The following is a 21,915-nucleotide window of genomic DNA, read 5'->3' as shown; positions in this document are numbered from 1 at the left end:
AGCACATTTCATTCATGCAGAAATATACAAGAAAAAAAGCAGAAAATTCAATGTTTTCTAAAATATTTTGATTTCTTCGACTTTAAAATAGTTGCTTAATTCTTTCACAAAGTGCTGCAGCTGCATGCACAGAGCAACAATAAAACTCTTCTAAACCAAGAAATCTGTCCCTAAAATATTGTTTTGTTCCATTTACATCAGCAATGTAATGTTGCTGTTATTCTATAAGGGAGTATTTAGTTAGAAGTATTTGTAAAACTCTCTCCTTTTCTCTTGACCTTAAGGTGACCTTAACATTTCTCACTCCATAACTTTGTCTACTTTGCACTTAGGCGTTACCCCTGAGCTTATTTCATCCGATATGACTCACTGTGAAGCTTTAAATATAGCCTGGAGTTAATGAATCCTATCCAGATGTTAAGAGGCTAAGCAGAAAATCTCCACCTTAACACCACATTGTATGTACATTTTTTCAGGACAATGCATTTAAAAAAATAATTCACAAACGTCTGAATGCCACTCTTAACTTCACTGACTCAGATGACCCTGAGCACACTTCTGAAATAACATTAAAAAAAAAAAATCTGCATGTTCAAATCAGGGCTTCTGACGTATAAGCCCTCCAACTCTGCCTCGCTCTCCAAGTGAATGGGTGGTGTGGTAAACGCAGCAAAAATCAACTCAAGGGCTTCTTGAATTTGCTAAATCTTAGAGCAGTCGTGCTCAGTGAGGATGGGCTCATCTGGAAAAAAAAGAAGCATCCTTTAACACAGACTTTTATCTGAGACGAGAAGGAAGAATCAGACGCACGGTGGCCTTTTTTTTGACAAGGTCACAGCTTCAAATGATTGCAGTGGAAATATAGCACATGAGCCTTTTTTTGCATAGCAACAACAAAGGTACCATCAGTGACTACAACCACAAGCAGATTTTTAAGTGCATGTAATGGTCCTCTGGCAGATGTGGTAACTCTGTGTGTAAGGAGACATGCATAAGGTCAGGTGTTGTCAAAGTTACAGTTTCTGATAACTCTGGTTAAACACTTGAATTGTTTTCTTCTTCTTCTTGTATTCTTTTTTTTTTTTTTCAATGTGTGCAGATTGTATTCATAACTTTCCTGCGCAAATGGAAACATATCCCTTTAACTCAGAGGTTGCAGTCTGAATTCACTTCAAACTTTCAGATGTTTAGTTTAACAAACCACCTCCCCTCATGGAGCTGAGGGAGGGAGGGGAGGCCCCAATGTACAGCCAGGCCTTGCAGACTGCATGCACAGGTAGTGGCCACTGTAACACATCAGCACTAGCAGGCAGCACCACCCTAACTGCTTAGGGAGTGTACCTACATCTTACCTAGTGACAGGGAAAACAGCGCGCCACAGACCATAGGGCTAATCATAAATTTAAAAAAAAAGAAAACAAAAAAAAACTCAAGTTCAGCACGTTAAGGAACACTTTGTGTTCACCTGATTCTGACAAAAACATCCTCCTCATCATCATCATTTCCCGTGGATGAGAACTCAGAGTATGAATGAATAATGATTTGAAATAGATCCGTCGTATCATAACACACAGCCATCAATAATACATCACTGGTTTAGCTGTCTATGCTTGGACAAAGTATGACCCTCTGAAGCCTTCCTATAGCCTGCTGCAGTGTTGTATGGTACAGCCTGCATGAAATTGACTGCTATGAAATGATTTTTCCAAATCAGCTCTCAATACCTGCTTCGCCCAGTGCCGCAAGTCCAGCGCCGTGCATAGAAAAAAAAACCCTCTACCTGCACGCGCTGTAAGTTGAAAATATAGTCAGAGGTAATGTTTTGACGAAAGCTGCTTTGGCCAAATCAAAACCTCTTTGCAAAATCTCCCCGTGAAATGCACGCGGCGCAGGAGCGAGCGCACATCCCCGCCTCAGCAGCAGCAGTGAGCTCGGCGCGGATCTGTCGAAGGGCGAACATTTTTGAGGTGTGTGCAAGTTGACGCGCGCTTAACGAGGCGGTTTTGCAGATGCGTCTCCTCCGCTGACTGGTGAGTGTTTACCAAGACCCGCTGCCCCTGCGCTACCACAGAGGCTACGTGAGGGAGAGAAAGAGAGAGAGAGAGAGAAAAAGACACAGGCAACCCCTCCCTAGAAATAAGCCAATACCGGTGGAAAGAGGGGCAAACAGCATGCAGCAAGATGCCATAACATTGCAAAAAAACGAAAAAGGGCGTAGTGACAGAGAGGCGCATACCTGGGATGATGCTTGGCGCGGCCGTCGCAGTTCCCCTGCGCCCAGCTTGAGCTGCTGAGACTGAGAGCACTGCACAGTGCCTGAGCCGAGCATGCCGATTGGTAGGCAGAGACGCGCTGGTTGCTGGCTGCCTGGACTGGGCTCTCCTCACTACAGCTGAGGTGGGGTGGGCTCCTCACACGAGAGGGATGTCAGAATGGTTTCTTCCAAACTGTTTCTCCTAACTTTGCTTTTTTTTCATAGCAACAGTCATTTCTTTGCATTCACCCCGACACAGTGACTTGAATGATAACTGCAGACATGAATCATGCAGCTCTGTGTCTCCTTGTGTCTCCAAATCTTTGAGTAATGTGATTGGTAAATTAATAAATGGCAAGGAGCACACCTGTTATTTTTCTTAAGAGCTGATTGGTCACTGCTTGTGCCCATGTTTGCTGCAACACTCAACCAATTTTTCAATGAAAACTACATTTCCCTCTCACAATCCCCCCTCCCCCCCCCCTCCAAACCATCCCATTAAGTTTTGGATGTGCAGTACGGCAGTGAGCAGCACCGCGCCCTTGGTGATGTTGATGACTCGTCACTGTGTGTGTCCCCCCTCCCATCCAATGCCAAGACAGCTTGGCTAATTAAATGTGCTGGGCTCAGGTTTTCCTGTGCCAACTGTGGCATGCCGCACTCTGAGGGATCCCTCTTTTGGAGAAGTGATGGGACAGCGCGTACGTCCCAGAGATCCATTTGCTCATGACAAAGTGTTCCAGCCCGATCTAAGGTGTCTGCATCCCCTTTTTGCTACTTCTTCAGGTAATTGATATACATCTACAGTCTGCAATTAAACAAGTTGTGTTCCATAATCATTTAGCATAGCTGTATCCATCTGTCTGTCGTGCAGTGAAAAAATCCAGAAGAAATACTGTTTGATGAGAGGAGATACTAAACTAAACTGCCTGGCTTCTCTGGTTGCTAATAACAGAGTAACTCCAAGTAGTTCAAGTGGTAAAGTGACCCAATATCCACGCCTTATTGTAGGACACTGTAATGTCAGACTGATGATAAATGATACACCTGGCTGACACTGGTCCAAGGCTATCCCCAGTGCTGCTAATAGAAACTGCAGCTGTTTTCCATTCCAGGTTGATCCACAAGTCCACATCTTAAATATGAAACTAAATGTGGAAACCATAAATGGGCCAGAGCTGACTTACATTTTGTTGCCAAGACACTCTAAGTTGCCTGACGCTCTTTTACATTTTCACACTTTTTTTTTTCTAAAACGACTTTCCAACATGCATCCTTCCAACTAAGCTTCCCTTCTCACAGTTCATGATGTCAATTAGTTTCCAGGCAGTGTGCACAAAAAAAGACACTGAACATCTTTTGCAGCACGATCTCTGATTCAGATGTATCATGTGGTTTTTGTGCACAATCATTTCTATAACCTCGACGACGATCCAAGACAGATTTACATTTAGCCGGATTGAGGCTGAGCCAATCACCATTGTGTATCCTATAGCGTCAGTTTAAGCACTGTTGAAACATTTTCATAACCTTCACTGCCTCTGATGTGGATCATTCTGAATCCTCAAAAGCGTTAGAGGTCGTGGTGTTAGTTATTCGACCATGTCCTCATAAACTTCTTTCTAACGTCTTGAACTATTATGCAGTATATAACGAGCAACCGTACAGCGATGAGAAAATGGGACAGTTTGTCCTCTCACTGTCTCACTGTCCTCTTGTGTCTTAGTTACAACACCTCCAACTGTGATGAAAGCCAAGATGTTCTACACTTATTCACGTCTTCAATCAGTTTGTTGATTTCAGGTTCAAAAATCCCACGCTGCAAAAGCCAATTCAATCCTCAGCAACGCAAAAAAAAACCCCGTTCTGATCAGTTTTGCTTCAACTCTTCGATAAGTGCCGTGCAGTTTTCACACTAAATACAGTTTGAGAAAAAAAGTCTTATATTGTAGAGTTCTGTGCTATTGAAATCCGAATCAATGTATTGTCACACCCCAACTAATTACACTGTGTCTCAGCCAGTACAGAGCTTTAGAAGATCAATATTCCTCCGCTCCATATGCAGCGGCCTTGTGTTGCATGTCTGGTCAGTCGAAGCGCTGCCAGCGAGGAGAACTAGCTGAACCCTTTATCAGCTCTTCTCCTGCTTTCTACCACTCTGTCAAGGCTCTGCCATCGTCCCCCATCTCTATGGCAACGTAACATCATATCATGTGGTCGACGCTCGCGTTTCTCTTCGTACTCGAGTGCTTCCTTTTCCGGTACGAATGTCGAAGGGAAGTCGAGGTCGGACTCTGGTTGGAGCCAATTTTGGTTCACCTCAAAGAAACTGAAATATTGATTTGCAGCTACTCTGTTTAACGTTCTTAAAGTGTTTCTTCGTCTCATTATGAATTGAATTTGATTTTATTCGCTGCAAGTCGGTGTTGTCTGACCATTTTTTTTTTTTTTTGCATATTTAGAACTAAACAGCTGATCATCTTTCTCTTACTTGGAACATTTTCTCCACATCATGCCGTTCTGCATCCAAGTGTTGATGTTGACCCAGACTCTGTTTGATCGAGATTTGATCTTTGTCACTTTTACACCTGCTCAAGCTGGAGACAAGGCTTGCTCTGGCTCTGGGGATTTACTTCAGAATAGTCTTGAGGGTTGTGTCTACCTGCTGTGGCGATGCGGTGTAGAATCATCATTTGGTAGACTACAAATTATTCCCCCATTTCCAGGGCCGTCGTGCAGTCTGCTGCTTGCTGCAGTGGGTGGTCTAACACCCATATCAGCTCTGCTCTACTTCACATGGCAGGCTGAATTTTACCGAGTGGGAGCCATTTGATTCTCATTACCTGCCTTTAAAATAATGGGCCTAGAGACACGTGAAAGAAAAGTGACTGTTCTTATGGTTAGAAAATAATAACAATCTGGTGTTCAAGTTTGAAACTTGAGGAGATTTTGGCAGCACAAACAGTCCATACATTAATTGGGTGGCGTGCTTTAATTGTGCTTATTCTTAGAGCAGCTGTTGTGAGAATGTCTCACCTTATATTGAAGTCATTGCACATGCAGGAGGTGTTGCTGCGTGCTTTTCACATCTGTGCTACAGTAGGTAGATAGATCAGGCTGTGTGCTTTTTCAGACTATTAGCAGGTTGTTGGTTGTGTCACACAGCTGTACTGGAGCGGTGTGGTTCAGCCAGCCTGAACACAGACATGACTATGGACAATTAAAGCAGCAGGAAAACCAATCAGTATGGAAAGAGTTATCCTGCGAGGAAAGTCACTTATAAACATTCCCATTTATTATCTGAATCTGAAAACTATTGTTGGTCTTAATTTACTGGAGGTGACTTCACCAAAAAATCATATTCTGTAACACAGAGACTGTTTAAAGCTTCTGCATGGCTTAGAAAAAGCTGTTTTTTATGACTTACTCATAACTTGTCATATTTTCCTATTTCCATATCAGGTTCTTCTGTTTCCCTGCTTAACACTCATTTAAGCAGATACAGTATGATTGCCCTGTCTGCCCTCAACTGGTTGACCTTGATGAAAAATAGATAGTGTTGTCGCAAATAGTTGCTAACTTCCACATCCTGCAAACATGGAGAAACATTAGCATTCATATTATCGCTCTTCTTAGCTCTGTTTTTGTTCCTTTCTTATTCTCCTGGTGAATACTCTTTATATATGTGCTCGATAGTCTTTGAATGCCAGTTGTTTAAAGCTACTGTCTTTTTTATATTGACTGGTTGACTGGAGACAGCTGTGTGCCACAACTGGATGCAACAAAACAATTAGTTAAATGGTCATAACGAGAACAATTTTCAGTTCCATAAACGTCTGTTAAATCTGTTTTGTTCAACAGGTTAAAGTTTTTTAAAAACTAGCATGATTTTGAAAGTAGCATTCCCTCAGTACTCCGTCTGCACTCACCCCCTCCCCTCTGTGAATATTCATCAACATGTCATTTTCTGAGCACATGAGTTATTCATTTCTGTCAGGACCTAAAGGCAATTTCAACCAAAATCTTAAAAAGTGTATCTGGAAGAAATTACAAAATGGGACTGAGCGTATGGACCACTGATATGAAATACTCTTTTTGTAAGACAAAAGTGGTGCAAAGGTTCATTTACCACTTACCTGTGCTGAAGCCAACAACCAAGAAAACAGAGATCTTAAAGATGACTATTTAAAGAAGCTTGAACGATCTCAGGTTTCCATCTCTATAAATGATTCCTCTTACACGAGACAAAGTACTTTGAGCTTTAGTGAATATGAACATATAGCTAAGGGCGGAGCTTAACCAACAATATCAGCCATAAAGCACAACATTATGATAATTCTACATTGGTTTTATGCTGACATAGATCAAAAACCTTCACTGCTGGATGACGATGCTGTATCAATCCCATACTTCTAAGACAACATTTGCGAAATGCCATTATTGGCTTTTGTGTTTGCCGCTCCCTCAGAACCCTATTTTGCTCTAAGTTATCTGTTTGTCCTCGATAAACTGTTGGTAAGTGTGTTGTATATAATATCTGCTTCCTTCTATTTTTAAAATGTTCCTCCCTCTCTTCTCACTGTCTGCCTAGACTGAAACAGAACTGTCATGACTTCCTTGCATGAAGAGAAACATTGATTTCGGCTCAGCGGGGATCATGCAAAACAGCCTCTCATTAAAATCATAATTAGAACTTGGAAATGGCACACGCGGTTCAACTGTGGGGTGAGCTGAAAATCACTGGAAACTATTAAAGTTGCACTTAGCCTTTCCCCCTTTAAAAAAAAAACAACAACAAAAAAACAGTTCTGACATCTTTTGTAGCGTGATGTGAAAGCTGAAACATGGCATCTGCTAAAGCTGTATGTTTCAAGCATTCCTCTCTGTCGAGTTCTGGAGTCGTTGATGCTTCAGCCTGTCCTTTTTTTATGTCCTTTAGAGCGACCAAAAAAGGACTTATTATGTTACTGAAATGCCCTTTCTATGTTATGTAGTTGTTGTTTTGTGGCAGGTTAAGAAAAAAACAATGAAAACTTGCCACTGTCCTTCATGACTCTTTTTTCAATGTCAAGGGCATGTGTTTGTTTCTCCTTCTGAAGGTCACTGCTGTGCATCATCACCCATTCTCTCGCAAATCTCAAACTACAGCGCTGCACCAACTCTCTGACAATCCTCATAAAGTCCCCCATCAGTTGTGAAGGTCCACTTCAAACACATTAACACACACAACATCAGATGAAGCACACGGAGAGCGAGAGAGAGACGTAGACACACACTCTGCCCTCTCCCTGTCCCCAGCTCTGGTTGCCTTGGAGACAGCTGAGACAGGGACCCCATCTCATTACACACCAATAGAGCTGTGTGACTGGCTCTCTTTATCGCCATCTAGCAGCCAAGACAGAGAAAGACATGCAATTTTTTCATGGCCAAGATTCTGCCTGGTAACCCAATATGCTGACTTCTCCTGGTGCTGAAGTCCAGCCCTGAATTTATAATGAGACACATCATGCTATAGGGGCTATACAGGGAAACATCGACTTAATCTGTAATCAGTAATTGATCGTTCCAAATGCTACTTTTTCTTAAAGCTGAGCTACTGATCATGTTTGATCCTCTGATGCACCAGAAAATAGATCATCATCATTTTGTAAATATCAAGATAACCAGAACGGTGCTTTGAATGAATCTAGTTGTTTATTTTCATGTTACTCTTTATTACAGCCTTTCAGTGTTAAACATCAGACTCATAGCTTTAGCCACTTCGGTTGTCGCCATACCAGAAAGGAAACAATACTCTTAAAAATCCAAAAACCTCAAGACCTGTTTTCATACCACTGCAACTAAAAAGTCTGCAGCACTATAGATGGGGGGAAAGAAATCAATACAGCATAGTATCATGATAGAAGCATGCATGTCGATTTTGACTATTAGTGGCCGCCAAGCATCAATAAACTACAAAAATTGTTAGCAAAATGTGTGCAATATCAGATTAGATCACTGATGATGGAGAATGTATTGTGTTGAAACACACGGTATACAAAGGTATCACTTCTAAAATGTTAACCACCTAAATGGCCACCTTTAATCAGCTGTTACATGCAAACACATTTTCAGATCGTATCATTTTGTAGCTTTGTTACAGAATACCGACCAAACCTCACATAGAGATCATGAAATATGTGATGAAGTCAAAGTAAGCCTCCTCATCGACAACATAAACCCATTCATTTGTTGTCCATACTGTACATTTTTTATGCATTTGAGTTTTTCATCCCTCACTAATCATACAGTTTTCCGAGGCGCAGATCTTTTTTTTTTACTTTATATGTCCGTTATAAAGGGCTAAAAGATGAAACCGAGTCCTAGAGAGTAGAAGGTGGTAACCAGATGATCAGCATTTTCTCTCATTATCTTTTAATTAATGCTTCTGTAATCATTCAGCATTTTCAACACTCATTAGATTATAGACTCTCCATGCCCAATGTTTATCTGATTTTATAACCAGCACAGTCTTGCTGTTCCTCAAGCCATGACGACAGATGACATTAAAGTATTTCACTATGGCACTTGTCTATGTAATGTAAGTTTCAGATGAATACCCTCGAGTGTCCTGGAGTTCTTTGTACTGTTCTATGGTAATTTCCTCTCACACTCAATCTGCAGTGGAGTAAAAGTGTAAGTTTGTGTGTCTGAACTGTGGTGATGCAACAACTATAGAAGTATGAAGCGGAAACACTGGTGTGAGCTTCAAAGGCTTTGAAATCTTACTTAAAGGTCACATATTCTCCTCCTCTTCAACCAGTTGAAAAAAGTTTCAGAGCTCCCCATAACATGTGTGTGAAGTTTCTTGTTCTAAATCCACTCTGATCCTGTATTTGATCATGCCTATAAGTCCCTCTATTTCAGCCCTGCTCAGAACAGGCTGTTTCTGTGTCTGTAGCTTTAAATATGTAAATGAGATGTGTCTGTGTCGTTATAAATTCAGGGATGGACTCTCTGGAAGGGCTTGGGAGGCTCTGGCTTTCTCACTCCATGTCCTATTGTTTACGGGGAGAAGGCAGACTCAGGGGAGAACAAACACATAGCTGTGGGAGGGGTTACGGCCCTTTGTGATGTCATAAAGGGAAAATCTCCAAACGGCCTGTTTAAGCACACATTTTCAGAGAAGTGGAGCAGGCAAAAAGCAGAAAATAACACAGTCTTAGTCGTTTGGTCTGGAATATACTGCAGTTTATTAACTCTAATAGAAGTGCTATATTAAAAAACATCAAGTAAAAGTGGCCACATGGATACGCAGCAGCTGAAGCAGGAGTTTGGGCTGAACTGAGCAGGACATTGTTGTGCTTGTAGATTCTACTTGGCCGGGGACAAACGATAGATCATCCTCGTGCTACACACATTGTACATAGAACAAAACCACAGACACACTCTAGTGTTAACCTGTCTCTACATTAAAGGTTTTGGTTTAGAATAGGTAACCTACTCACCATAATGTGGTGTAATGTGAAGATAGGAATGTCAGAAAAGTTCAGTGGTATCGAAGAGAAACACTCACTGATCAGTCTTGTTTTTTCACCTTTACTAGTTTGACGTCTTGCTGCAGTGATGAACAGGTGGACTCCATAGACTGGATGTAAAAATGGACAACACATCATCTCCCTTAAAGTGAGGCCAAAAGATTTAGAGCTCCCCCTACTGGAAGTCCTGATCCCATCCAACTCCATGTTAGCAGATGGGACACGGTGGCAAAACTTAAATTACCATAAATACATTTTATGCCAACCCAGATTCCCAAAAGCCAGTTAATCGCACTGATCTGTTTTCAAGTCTTATTTTTTTCTGAAACGTTACTAATTAATCATTTTAAAGAATAATTAATGCTACAAAAGTTTTATAAAACATGCCATGACTGACAGTTCTGTTTACTGGGATTTTTTGGGGCCAGTATCAGACATTGACAAAACGCAGGTGAGTTTGTGAGTTCAGCTATGGGACATGCTTCAAACCAGTAAATATGGCAGACGCTGACATGGCGGCAAAGAATAGAAAATATAAGGTTAGTGAGGCAACACAATACGCAGATAAAACTTTTTCAAGGCTGACCCTTAGGGTTGCATGTCTCACACAGACACGGAGGTAACCAGTATATGTACACCATTCTGGTCGGCAATGTCCACAAAAGGAGACGCCCAATCTGAATGTTGAGTAAAGAAGCTGCAATGAACATTTTTACTGACCACCTTTAAACGTGCGTGTTTGCTTCAAACTGACAATAATCGGCTGTAGTGACCTGTTTAACCAATAAATTAAATCAATGTTTTGGTGTGACGTCGACACCAAAGCTCTTCCAGCCAATCCCTACATTGCAGAGTCCTTCTCCAAATAAGCTTCACTTTTTTTTTCCTACAATAGGAGTTAGAGATGTGTTGTCCATTCTTCTGTGCATCCCAGGTGCAACACATCACATTACTCTTTGACGGAAAATAAACGACTCCCCAATGTCTCTGGGACATTTACAGCCAGGACAAGAAACCACATTTGTTGTCCACTTGCCACTTTTATACATTTTTGCCAGCTAAACAGATTCTTCAGATATAATTTTCTAGCACCACCTGTTGGTTTTTTTTTCTAAGTGTACAGTAGACAGATGTGGGCTGGTGTTATGTTTCAACCCTGATAATACCTGATGGATTCACAATGCATCTAAAGGAAATTAAGGTTTCTGCAATTTGAGTCTCTACCTCAGTGTCATCTAATTATAATCATGCGCAGAGGAAAATATAGCGTCTACGCACTGTACCTTTTTTAAAAATGAACAATCCCACAATGTGCACAAACCGCCACCTATTTGTCGGCCTCGGTCCACTTGATGTACTATCATTGACCCCAACCTAAAAGCATAGTATTGTCATTTAAATGTAGATATAGGCAAGGGTGATTCGAGCTAACACAACGTAATGAAACGTTTTCACACAAACAGTACAGTTGTGACAAAGATCAAGAAAGAAATAAAATAAGACAAAATGTGTGAATAAACTCCTTCAAATGGAAACAAACGATATGCTGTATACTTAAGAACTACTCATTTGCCTTGAAAGTAAAAATCTGCAAACAATAATAGTGGTTTGGTGGATGTATACGTAATGTCTCTGTAAACATTCTCTGTCCTAGGCCTCTGATTCTGGTTGGTCGGTGGCGATGCTGCCATTCAGCTCGCCCAGTCCCGTTTGCTCCAGGATGTCGGTCATCTCCCCGACGATGAAGGTCGGCTCCCCCCCTTTGCTGTTGGCCGAGCCGCTGTCTGGCTGTTTTGCCGCCTGGTTGGTCAGAGTGGGTTCTTCATCCAGCCTGCTGGAGATGGACCAGTAGAGGTGAGCATCAAGCCTGGCTGCAGCCAATGAGAGCTCCCGTGCTGAGCAGGACGGCGTGTCCACCTATGGGGGAGTGGGGGGGGGACATATACAGATGGAAAGATGAAGGACTGCTCCAGGAGTTTTATATTTTAGTTCAGGGTTAAATAAGAACATCTCATGTCTGCACAGTAAATATGAAGCTACAGATATCAGTCGGTTTAGTTAGCTCGGGATAAAGAACATGGGAAAATAGATAACCTGATGCTTCATATTACAGAACTCTAATATTGTCTGTACAGGTGGATGGAGAGGTTAAGATTGTTAAGATCCAGTGTAACCAAAACACAGCACAAACCATGTCTGAAAAACGTTGAGAAACAGTCCATGTGTCTACTTTTATGCAGATTTAGGTTAAGATTAAAAACCGTGGAATGAGCTAAATACAACTTTTATTTCACACAGGTCTGCATGATTCAGCATTTCCCAAATCTCAGGCGACTGTCTGAACCTGACACTCCTCCACAGATGTGAAAATAGAAGGTGATCAGGTTTAAATGAGTTGAAGTGTTTGGATATAAGGGCTGGTGCTCCGAGTTTTGTCAAACACATTTATTGTATATAAAAGCTCATCTGTGGAGAGACAGATTTAAGAAGTCAAATCTTCATTTTATTCATCTCTAAACTTCAGAGATTAATCAAATGAAGATTTGAGTCTGAAATCTCAACATGCAACAAATTCTCACGTCAGACGTCCTGCATTTTCCCAGCATGCAATTCATCAAGCCCAAGAGGAGAAGTGTGAGTATTCAGGTCCATGTGGGTGGAGACAGGAATAGGAATAACAGCATGAGTTTACTTCACTTAAACACTTACAGATATTGTTGATGCTTCTGAACTGCAGTACAATATGGCAGAAAGAAGCCTCTGCCTTTTGTTTTTCAGGGACTGGTACCAACGTTTGTGATCATGTTTTAAACAACTCAAGCATTTTCTACCACCAGACTTCATTGTAACTTTACTGCTGACTGCTGCCACATTGGATGTTTGTCCTTAAGTGAACTGCAAAGAGAACACTGAGTACTCAGATGGAGAAGTTCAAAGTGAACTCCCAACAAATATTGACATTAGTGTTTGATCCCTGGTTCACACAGGACAGTTCAGCCATCTTCCCACTTCCAACAGCTAGCCCATAGTTTCTTCTTTTACTCAGCTCTGATTGACTTTACCTCAAATGTGTGATGAAAGGCTCCGTAGTCGATGTCAAAAAAGCCCTCTGCCAGTGACATCATCGGACTGAACCTGTGACCCCACATCACCTCCTCCGCGAGATAGGAGCTCCTCGCCTGGCACGTCATCCCTGCAACACACCATCACGAGCACACCAATAAGTACAGACGTTTACAGCCTGAACACGTGCTCAGGTGCACACGGTTGCAGGAACAAATCACTGAAATCAGGTGACTGTGCTGGACACAGCCGAGGAAGATACTGGAGAAACGTGTTTTTCGAACGCAATAAAATTTGTAAAGTTATTTTCAGTGTGCCACAGACGTTTGATTTAACACTTGTTAAGACCGCACAATAAACGTTGTATCTTCATAAGTAACATCAAACACAATTCAGTAACCCATTTACTCACACAGACAAAGAAAAAGTAGGTAACTCTATCCGTAGACAGAAATACTTTGGTGGCTTTTTAAGTTACAAATGTGTAATTTACAAGCTGCCTTCATGTAAATATTTTCTGCAGCCAACGTTATGACCATCAGCTACTTCTTTAAAAACTCTCCGCAGCACTCTGACTAAGAGGATCAATACTTGGAGTGGGCAGAGAGGCCACCTTTACGTCACGGAGACCCATCACGAATAGCTTTGACACACTGTGGTAATGCTCAAAATCTGAAATGTGTTAAAGTACCAAGTTTATGTAAGTACAACATGACACATTCACATTTTGAATTGTCCGTTGTGAGTGCCTGGCTGAAGGTCAGATAAGTGTTCACTACACATTGGAGGATGTAGGGATGGATATGGTTGTTGATGGTGAATCTCTGCCTGATTTATAAAAAAAAAAAAAAAACCCTGTTATATGATGTAACACCGTTGAAGCCTTCCCGATGCAAAGAATGACAAAGACAAGTTTTATACACTGATGAGAGACGAGAACATACAATAGAAGAACACAAAAGCATCAGCGTGTCCTCTAAAGATCCAGTGATTTCTCTCTTGTTTTGTTTGCTGTTATGCAACACATTCCCTTACACACACCTTTCTAAATATACATGGTATATTTCCGACGTTATCACGGCATTGTGTGGCTCTTGGACACTCTGGGAAGACAGATAAAGGGAGTGCTAAATAAATGCTGCAGATCTAAACAGAGGGCGAATTTCATTTTCTAATGGACAGTTTGGGACAGGGTTTGCTTTTCTGCAGAGCTGAGGCAGTATGACTGTAATATCTGACATTTTAATGCATCTTCAAGATTTAATATCCTCACGCTCAATTCTGGTTTTTGCTGCCAAATATAGTTTACAACCCGGAGGTATTATTCTCCACACAAGATATGCTGTGAAGTTGTTATCTTGGTTTGGTTTTTAAATGACCAACTTTCCTGAATTGAATCTCATAAAACTGTTAATTGCAAGTCCAAGCACGCTGAAACCTTTTAAAATGACCATCAGCTTATTGCAGCTGCTGCACATAATAAAATAAAAGTCACTTCCCAGTTTTCATTCACAGCAGGATTATTCTTAGCAGCATGTTTTCCATCACCCACATTTTAATTTCATCTGTAAACAGAGAGAAGCCTTCTGGCTTAGTCATTTTCATGTTGTGTTGTGATTATCTGATCTCTTTTTCTTACTTACTTTCATGACATTTAAAGGTCGCATATTGTGCAAAATACATTTCACCATGTTTCTCTGACACTCATATGTGTCTCTAGTCTGGGTACAAACCCCCCAGTGATGACAAAAGTCCATCCTCTCCACTCCTTTTGCCTTCTCCAGTTTTTTTTGAAAATTTGTGTTCTAACAGGCCGTTTGGGCAATTTTCCCTTTATGACATCACAAAGGGCAGTAACCCCTCCCCCAGATGGGTGACACTCCCACAGCTATGTGTTTTACTGCATTTCAGTTGAACTGGGAAGTGGAAAATTCCGATTTCCCGGTCGGAAGTTTCAACTGGAACGCCCCCTGAAGTCGTATTTACTCGTTGGACAGAAGGAGGAACTCTGCGTAGCCCGTGTGTTTGTGTTATCATCATGTTTTAGATGATTATTTTGAACTCATTCCTCACCGGTTGCCTCCACCATTCCCTCCAGGATGACCACGATCTCAAAGTCCTCCTTCTCCAGCTGACCCTGCGACATGTCCCAGAAGGGCGAATGAGAGTCAATCTCGTGGGAGATCACGAGCGGCGACACCAGGAAGAGGCGATCATCACCTGTCTCGAAGCCCACGCTGATGTCCGTCTGATCCAGCGGGATGAACTCACCTGAAGGAGACAGTGACATCAGAGGTTAAAAAAAAGGAAAAAAAAGAAAAAAGAAAGTAAATTAAGAAGGATAAAGAGTTTAGATGAGAGCGTTGTGTTTTAATTGTTGAAGAGTTTGTAGATCAACATTTTTGAAGAAAAACTAAAGCAGTTAAAAAGAAAATCTTCTGAATTTAAAGAGTTATAATAATAATGTTTGTGATTAATTCTAAAAAATTCAAAGAGAAACCGGAAAATTGACCCAATTTAAGATTGTTAAGATCTTAAAAAACATGCAGAGGCCCTTTGATTGTCCTCACTGAGACAATTATAGACAATATTCACATGAGTATCGGTGGTGAGTTAAAACTGTAGCAGGACTTTTGATTTCTTGTCTTCTCTACATATCTCACCCTCCTGAGTCTGTTTGGACTTGATGAGCTTGGCCCTCATGTTGGCCCCGACAATGTGGGAGCTCCGCAGGTCTCCCACCCTGAACATCAGACACAGCTTGTCGTCCCTTAAAGAGATGACGGCGTGTTTGGAGAAGACCAGCGTCTCTGCCCGTTTGTTGGGCTGTGAGATCTTTACAAACATACAGCCCACCTGGACGCAGACGAGAGAAGAGGAAAGGAGATCACTGACAGAGCAGAGGATCATTTCTTAACTTACGTAAGAAGAACATAATGAGTGCTGAAAAGAAACAACGTTGGTTTTATAAATAGAGCTGGGTATTCCTGTTTTTATTTAACCTCAGCTTCTATCAGTTCTTAATGTGCAGAGTGAACAGCCCACACTCCCATCAGTCCCAGCTATCACCATGGCACGTTTCCAGCTCACAAACATGCATAAACATGATGCTGCTCGGACATCAGCGTGTGGATTCATCTTCATCAAAAGAGCGCTTACTTCACGGGAAAATAGCGCCTCATCAGCACTCTGAATATCCTTTCACTGGAAGCGGAACATCTGCGCTGGAATGAGTGTCATTTTATGTGCATAATCTCAAACATGTGACTAACATTGGGCCTCCTGTGAATCCAAGTCGAGCACGTCTAGGATGTTACTGCTCTGTTTGTTGGAGCTTACTCGGGCATCTTATACACGGGGAGATTCTGCCAAAGGTATCAGATCATTTGAAGCTTTTGTTACAGGAGACAAACTCGATCTTATAGACTCAATAAATACTCAAAGTACAGACTGTAAAATGTCATCTAAATTATCAGTTGATGTTTTATTTTGAAATTACCCAAAAGATAATTACTGGTATATGATGTTGATGTTAAAAAAAACCTATGTATTAGTTTCTTTACTTTTGTGTAATAACTGCTCGTACTGCTTTAGTTTATAACCAAAATATTATATCATTTTGTACTTTTTACTCTTTTTCATGATAGTTTGAAAGACATTTATACTCATGACCATTTAATTTAATCTAATTTATTTCACTTCAGTTGCTGTTTGGTAGTTTTTGATAAAGTAAGTCACATTATTAACAACACAATAATAATGTTTTTCTGCCTGCTTCATTTCTACATCATTCCTGTTTCTCAGTTCTGCTCTCACCATGAAGGCGTTGACCATCGAGCCTAGTATGGCTTGGAGCAGAAGCAGCATGGTGCCCACTGGACACTGGTCTGTGATGACACGGTGGCCGTAGCCAATGGTTGTCTCGGTCTCGATGGAGAAGAGGAAAGCTGAGATGAAGCTGTTGACATTGTTGACGCACGGCGTCCACGTTTCATCCTCCAGATGGTCCAGATCTCCCCTGAGAAAGAAAAGGCGACATATGTGTGAGAAGGGGAAACAGGGGAGGGTGACAAAGTGGGTGCCAGGAAGGGGAAAAAAGAGCGAACACATTTATATTTTGAGAGCTGAGGTGCCAAAACATATGTAGGCAACTCATCCCTGTTTATTTACAATGTCCTATCAGCTCGTTCTTCGAATAAAAACGATTAATAGTGCTGATGAGGCTCACACTCATGATGTCAGTTTGTGCAACGTTGCAAAAAAACCCTCCTTTTCTCCATCATATATCATCACGTGAAGCATCTTCACTTTGTCTGCTGCTCTTTGAAATCTGCAAATCGGCACATTTTCTTTAAAGCCACTCGGTACACAAGCTAATGTCCCTGATTAAGACGAGTCCGGCCAGAGAGGGAGAGCTAATTAATGAAAGTGGTGTTAAGTCGTTCATAAAAATCTCGGACTTTTATTGACCAGTGTTGGTGACTGGGGGAATTGCAGCCACACTGACAGCTCTCTGGCACCGGCTCCAGGTAGACCTGTTACTGATATAAAGGGGTCACACTCTTATGAGGAGAATATGTTAGCTAATTGGTCGCGAGGATCCAGCAGACACATCTTCTAGTGAGGATGTAACACATCATGATTAAATAGGCTGTTACATCAATACTGCTTTGTCATCTGCTTTTTTTTATTTTGGCTGGATTTTTTGCCTTCCTTTGCAGAAATGTCTTGCACTTACTCAGAGCATCATCATCCATCTTTTAGCAGCAGCCTGGTGATGGTTTCATTAATTAGATAGTTTTGATATTTTGAAGGGATTTTTTTTTTTTTTTTTTCGCTTACTTGACAAAAAGTTGTATGAGAAGATCGATACCCGCCTTTTATCTGTGCGCTGCTCGACTGAGGTTATGAAGTTATAGTCAACTCAAAGTTTGAAGACCCAGCAAAGAAGAATGAATACAGTCTATCACCTTTCATCTGCACTTTTCTGATTGCATGTGGGGCTCAACAGCTTTGATTTTCATTATCTCACGTTTAAGACTTTTTGTCCTGAAGTCGCCTCATAATCCATGTCGGCCCCTTTTGAACTTTTCCCTGTTTTCACTCAAGTAGCCAAATTTCCTTGAACTTGCGTTTCTCCATCTTTTTCTCCATTTCTCTCTCGTTGACGGTTTGTGAATGCAAACAGAGTATGTTGCCATAAAAGCTGCAGTAAATGTCATGTACTGTCACTTCAACAAGCAAACCCACAAAAATGAATGATACAATGCTAACTAGACAGCGTAGATTGGATTAAGTTTTCTGAGCCATCTTGAAGTGCTATTCACATTTTAAGACCACTGACCACTTTTTAAAGACATGCTATTTTAAAAATGTAACTATAGACTTTTCAAGCACCTTCTGACTGGAGCTAAATTCTGAAAATGCAGGTTGTATCAGTCTCTCTACAGATTAGCACATACAGTATCTCTGCAGTTCAAACAGTCAACCAAACAGTCTTTTGTCTTTTAGCAATCCTTTCTTTGATCGTGCTTATTGTCATTTTCATGTCGCCTCATTCCTGTATGAGTAAAATAATGTTCTGCTCTGTGAGTCTGGGTGCAGAAGATCTACACAGATGCCTGGGTCTCTGTTCTTCAGTCTTACCTACAGTAGGCTATGAGGTACCAGATAGCCCCGAAGAAGAGCCATGTGACAGCGTAGGCCATGACAAAGACGAAGAGCGAGCAGCGCCAGTTGAGGTCCACCAGTGTGGTGAAGATGTCGGTCAGGTAGCGGTAAGTCTCCCTCATGTTACCATGCTGCACATTGCAGCGACCGTTCTTCTCCACGTAGCGCTGCCTCTTACGCCGAGTCCGGACTGGTGAAGACAGGAGGATGGTGTACCAGCAGAGGGAGAGAGAGGGGAAGAGATGCAGTTTGGTTACAGAAGATCAAGTTAGAAATGAAAGTAAAGCCTAAGGCGGAAAGTCGCGACATTTTGTCCTTGTGGAAAACGCCTGCAGCAAGTGATTTTGTGCTTTTCTTCAACTGAAACTGGTGCTGAAGACGAGTCTTTGCAGGTGTCTCGGCTTCATACCCGAGGGTTCGGAGAAATCTTTTTAAAACCTCTTAGAAATCTTCAACAACGCAAATGCTACAAGGCTTCCTTCATCTTCCGTTTTTTTAAAATATATTTCTGTAAAGTTCTGTTGTTTGAAGATGCAACTCGGGCTGTATTCAGAGGATGTGAGTTGACTAAAGGAAGGTGGAGAGATGCGGAAGGTAAACAGAGCGAGGTGTCAGGGGACAGAACTGCTCAGAGAGATGCCGTGAGGCTCCGAGGAGAAGTCAGGCTGGTGAGGAGGGGAGAAGAGAAATGAAAACAGACAGGTTTGGAACAGAGAGGAGACGAAGTATGATGGGAGAGCATCATCAAAAACTTCAATATTGGACTTTGGTTACTGTAAGAACCTGGAAGGCAACTGCTGATGTTTGCCCTGTCTTTGTTTTGTTTGTTTTTTACTGAAGGTTAACCAAACAAACATGATATCATGACAAATGCAAGATAGAAACTATTCTGTTTTTCGCAACTTAGGTCTGCAACGATCAATCGGTGTGCATCCCTGTCAACCTAAAGTCGTGTCTTAATGTTCACAAGGAGATTTCAGCCCAAAATGTCTTCTTTTTTGTTTTTAGCCCTGCACAAAGACGTGAACTGATAGTGACGAGTCAGGCAGCAATCAGAGTAGAGAGAGGTAGAGCTACTGAAGGAGCCTAATGGAAAACAATATGTGCACAACTGTCAAAATCGCTGAGGGGGTGAAGCTTTACAGCACCGAGTCACAACTGTTGCAGGAGGAATGGAGACAGGAAGTGTGTGTGTGTGTGTGTGTGTGTGTGTGTGTGTGTGTGTGTGTGTGTGTGAAACGAAGGAGAGGAAATAAATCCTCCAGAGTCAGACAACAGCTCCCCTCCTCTGGAGGATTTGAGGGAGTCATTAACGATGTACCTGCAGCCTCCATTCAGTTTCTTAAAGCTTGAATGAAGTTCAAACAGAAAGCAGAAATACAAATGTGAAGGATGAAGACGCAACATTGCAGAGTCACTCACCCCACCCGAACCGTCCCCTCTCCTTCTCCGTCCCCTGCGTCTTTTTCCTCGGTTGTTGGTTGTTGGCTTGGGCTTCCCGCTCGGCCAGTTTGTTTTGGAACGACCTCTTAACCTTGACCGGTGGCGAAGAGGACGGCGCTGTCTCCGTGGTGACCACGTGGCCCAGCTCCTCCGATAGGTTGAAGACTCCGGTGGAGGCAGTGACCTCTGTGGCCACCTGAACGTCTTCCCCTTTCTCGTCCACAGGGAGGGAGAGGGAGTCTGGGCGGGTGGGTAAGACCGAGTTCTCCAGCGCCATGGCGAGTGTGTGTGTATGTGTGTGTGTATTTGTGTGTGTGTGTGTACTCAAATATGTGTGTGTACGTGTGTCAGGTGTATTAGCGTGTTATTGATGGCCTCCCTATGGCACACTCTGTCCAGTGGCTATTGATTGGACCATTTGTTTGCTTGACTGAAGCCTGGAATGAAAAAGAGAAGCACACAATGATCTGTCAGCGTAATTTACAGACAACTGATGTTTAAAAAGAAAAAAGACCTACTTCAGGGACTTTACAGCACCTCTGTCTACAATTTATCTCAAGACACTTTTCTTCTGTGTACTTTTTAGAACTAAAACAGATACGTTCTGTTTAGCTAATCACACAGGTCTGTTTTTCTGTCTTCATCTATTTTATATATAATCAGCTAATAATAAAAAAGGCAACAACAACTGGTTTGCTGATCAACTTGTTCATGTCTCAAAATAGACATTTCAATGACAGTTGTTTACTCTTTTCCCTCCCCTCTGTTTTCATTTCTGTTTTCCACCAAACAGACCTCGGACTTCAGAGCACTGAACTGAAATGATTCTTCATCCTGGAAAACATTAGTGCATTATGCACCCTAAAGCCTCTATCACTGTGTGCACGTTTCATGAGGCACCTTGGTGTGTGTGTGTGTGCGTGTGCGTGTGTGTGCGTGTGTGTGTGTGTGCGTGAGAGAGAGAGAGAGAGAGAGAGAGAGAGAGAGAGTGTGTTTAATGAAGTGCAATTGCAGCTATATTTAATGTGGTGGGTTTGTGCTGCAGGGCTTGGCCAGGTTTATTATATAAGTCCCATATATGTATAAACCACTAAGTTAAATATGTATGTGGAGAGTAGGACATGGTGTGCCCCTAATATATATTCACAGTAAGATTGAGTCCGAGCCCTCTGTGGCCTTGAAGGATGTGCATCCATTTGGACAACTGGCGGATGGACGCAAGAGGAGCCTGATGGTGACAGTCAAGATGACGCACTACGCATGATGGATGGGTCAGAAATAGCCTATTTTACAGGTTGCCTGTTTGCCAGGCATACACAAACCAACAATGCTTAGCCTGTGGATACAATCACACAGCTGATAGGCTTATTAATGCAAAAATAAACTTACCTGCTCAGTGTAGCAACTGTGTAGCTTTAAGAGCTGGATCGAGCAGATGTTTTATCAGGAGAACAACGAAAATCTGGCGCAAGTCTTCACCGTGATGTGCCGTCTTGGTTCAATGACATCCATTTCTGGTGTTTACCAGCGACGCAGCATCACTCCACTCCTGTTCGCTTTTTTTCCCCCGGAAAACACAAGACCCCCTCTTCGATCCGACTACTCAGCAGTCACTATAAATAAGAAAAAAAAGGCGAACACCTCCATGCACTGAATGATCAGGCGTAAAAAAAAATGAAAATCCCAGTTAAAACCTAATCAAATAAGTCCAATTATCACGGCATTTGTAGAACATGTGTCGGGCAGTGGACAAGCGAAATGGTGGCTACGAGGATAAAAACCCGGCCGCACGGAGAGCTCCATCATCTGCGCAGCTGATGGAGACAGTCAGGTGTGGAGCCACTGAGCTCCGGAGGATGCTGTCATCAGTCCAGCCCCCCTCTTTAAAAAAAAAAACCCAGCCTGCCTCAGAAAGGACGCTCCTCATTTCCACAACAGAGGGGACACAATCTCCGTCCTCTAAACTGA

The 21,915-nt window shown here is 42.1% G+C and overlaps 2 protein-coding genes and 1 long non-coding RNA gene across 4 annotated transcripts in view; 1 reads left to right on the top strand and 2 right to left on the bottom strand.

Moving 5' to 3' along the window:
• The window catches only part of jcadb (junctional cadherin 5 associated b), a 15,230-nt gene extending 12,883 nt beyond the window's left edge, over positions 1-2,347 (bottom strand). Inside the window, exon 1 of one of the 2 annotated variants that reach the window (XM_079348613.1) lies at positions 2,237-2,347. The gene's annotated coding sequence lies outside the window, so the exon portion shown is untranslated. Of the gene's footprint in view, positions 1-1,724; positions 1,753-2,236 lie in introns of those variants that run through there. The other variant, XM_079348614.1, reaches the window with a different exon arrangement.
• LOC306827005 overlaps positions 1-11,508 on the top strand; it is a 27,493-nt gene extending 15,985 nt beyond the window's left edge. Inside the window, exon 4 of the long non-coding RNA XR_013779559.1 lies at positions 11,426-11,508. This is a non-coding gene — a long non-coding RNA (uncharacterized lncRNA). The remainder of the gene's footprint in view (positions 1-11,425) is intronic.
• kcnj9 (potassium inwardly rectifying channel subfamily J member 9) lies at positions 10,763-21,915 on the bottom strand. The gene is made up of 8 exons (XM_079348615.1): positions 21,337-21,915; positions 19,927-20,384; positions 18,481-18,694; positions 16,651-16,852; positions 15,498-15,690; positions 14,908-15,105; positions 12,834-12,964; positions 10,763-11,688 (listed from the first exon to the last, which is right to left on the bottom strand). The coding sequence occupies exons 2-8, from the start codon at positions 20,222-20,224 to the stop codon at positions 11,422-11,424; spliced, it is 1,503 nt and encodes a 500-aa protein (XP_079204741.1). The 5' UTR covers positions 20,225-20,384; positions 21,337-21,915; the 3' UTR covers positions 10,763-11,421.

The sequence above is a fragment of the Symphodus melops genome, assembly GCF_947650265.1.
Source record: "Symphodus melops genome assembly, chromosome: 7".
NCBI lineage: Eukaryota > Metazoa > Chordata > Actinopteri > Labriformes > Labridae > Symphodus > Symphodus melops.
This window is presented reverse-complemented; position numbering and strand designations above follow the sequence as displayed.

Excerpts from the sequence above, each read along its gene's own strand:
- kcnj9 (XM_079348615.1), bottom strand. The coding sequence starts at position 20,224 with ATGGCGCTGGAGAACTCGGTCTTACCCACCCGCCCAGACTCCCTCTCC. Across the intron at positions 15,691-16,650 it reads CGATGGTCAACGCCTTCATG|GTGGGCTGTATGTTTGTAAA; the intron begins GTGAGAGCAGAA and ends GTCTGCGTCCAG. Across the intron at positions 12,965-14,907 it reads GGGAATGGTGGAGGCAACCG|GGATGACGTGCCAGGCGAGG; the intron begins GTGAGGAATGAG and ends GGTGTGTTGCAG.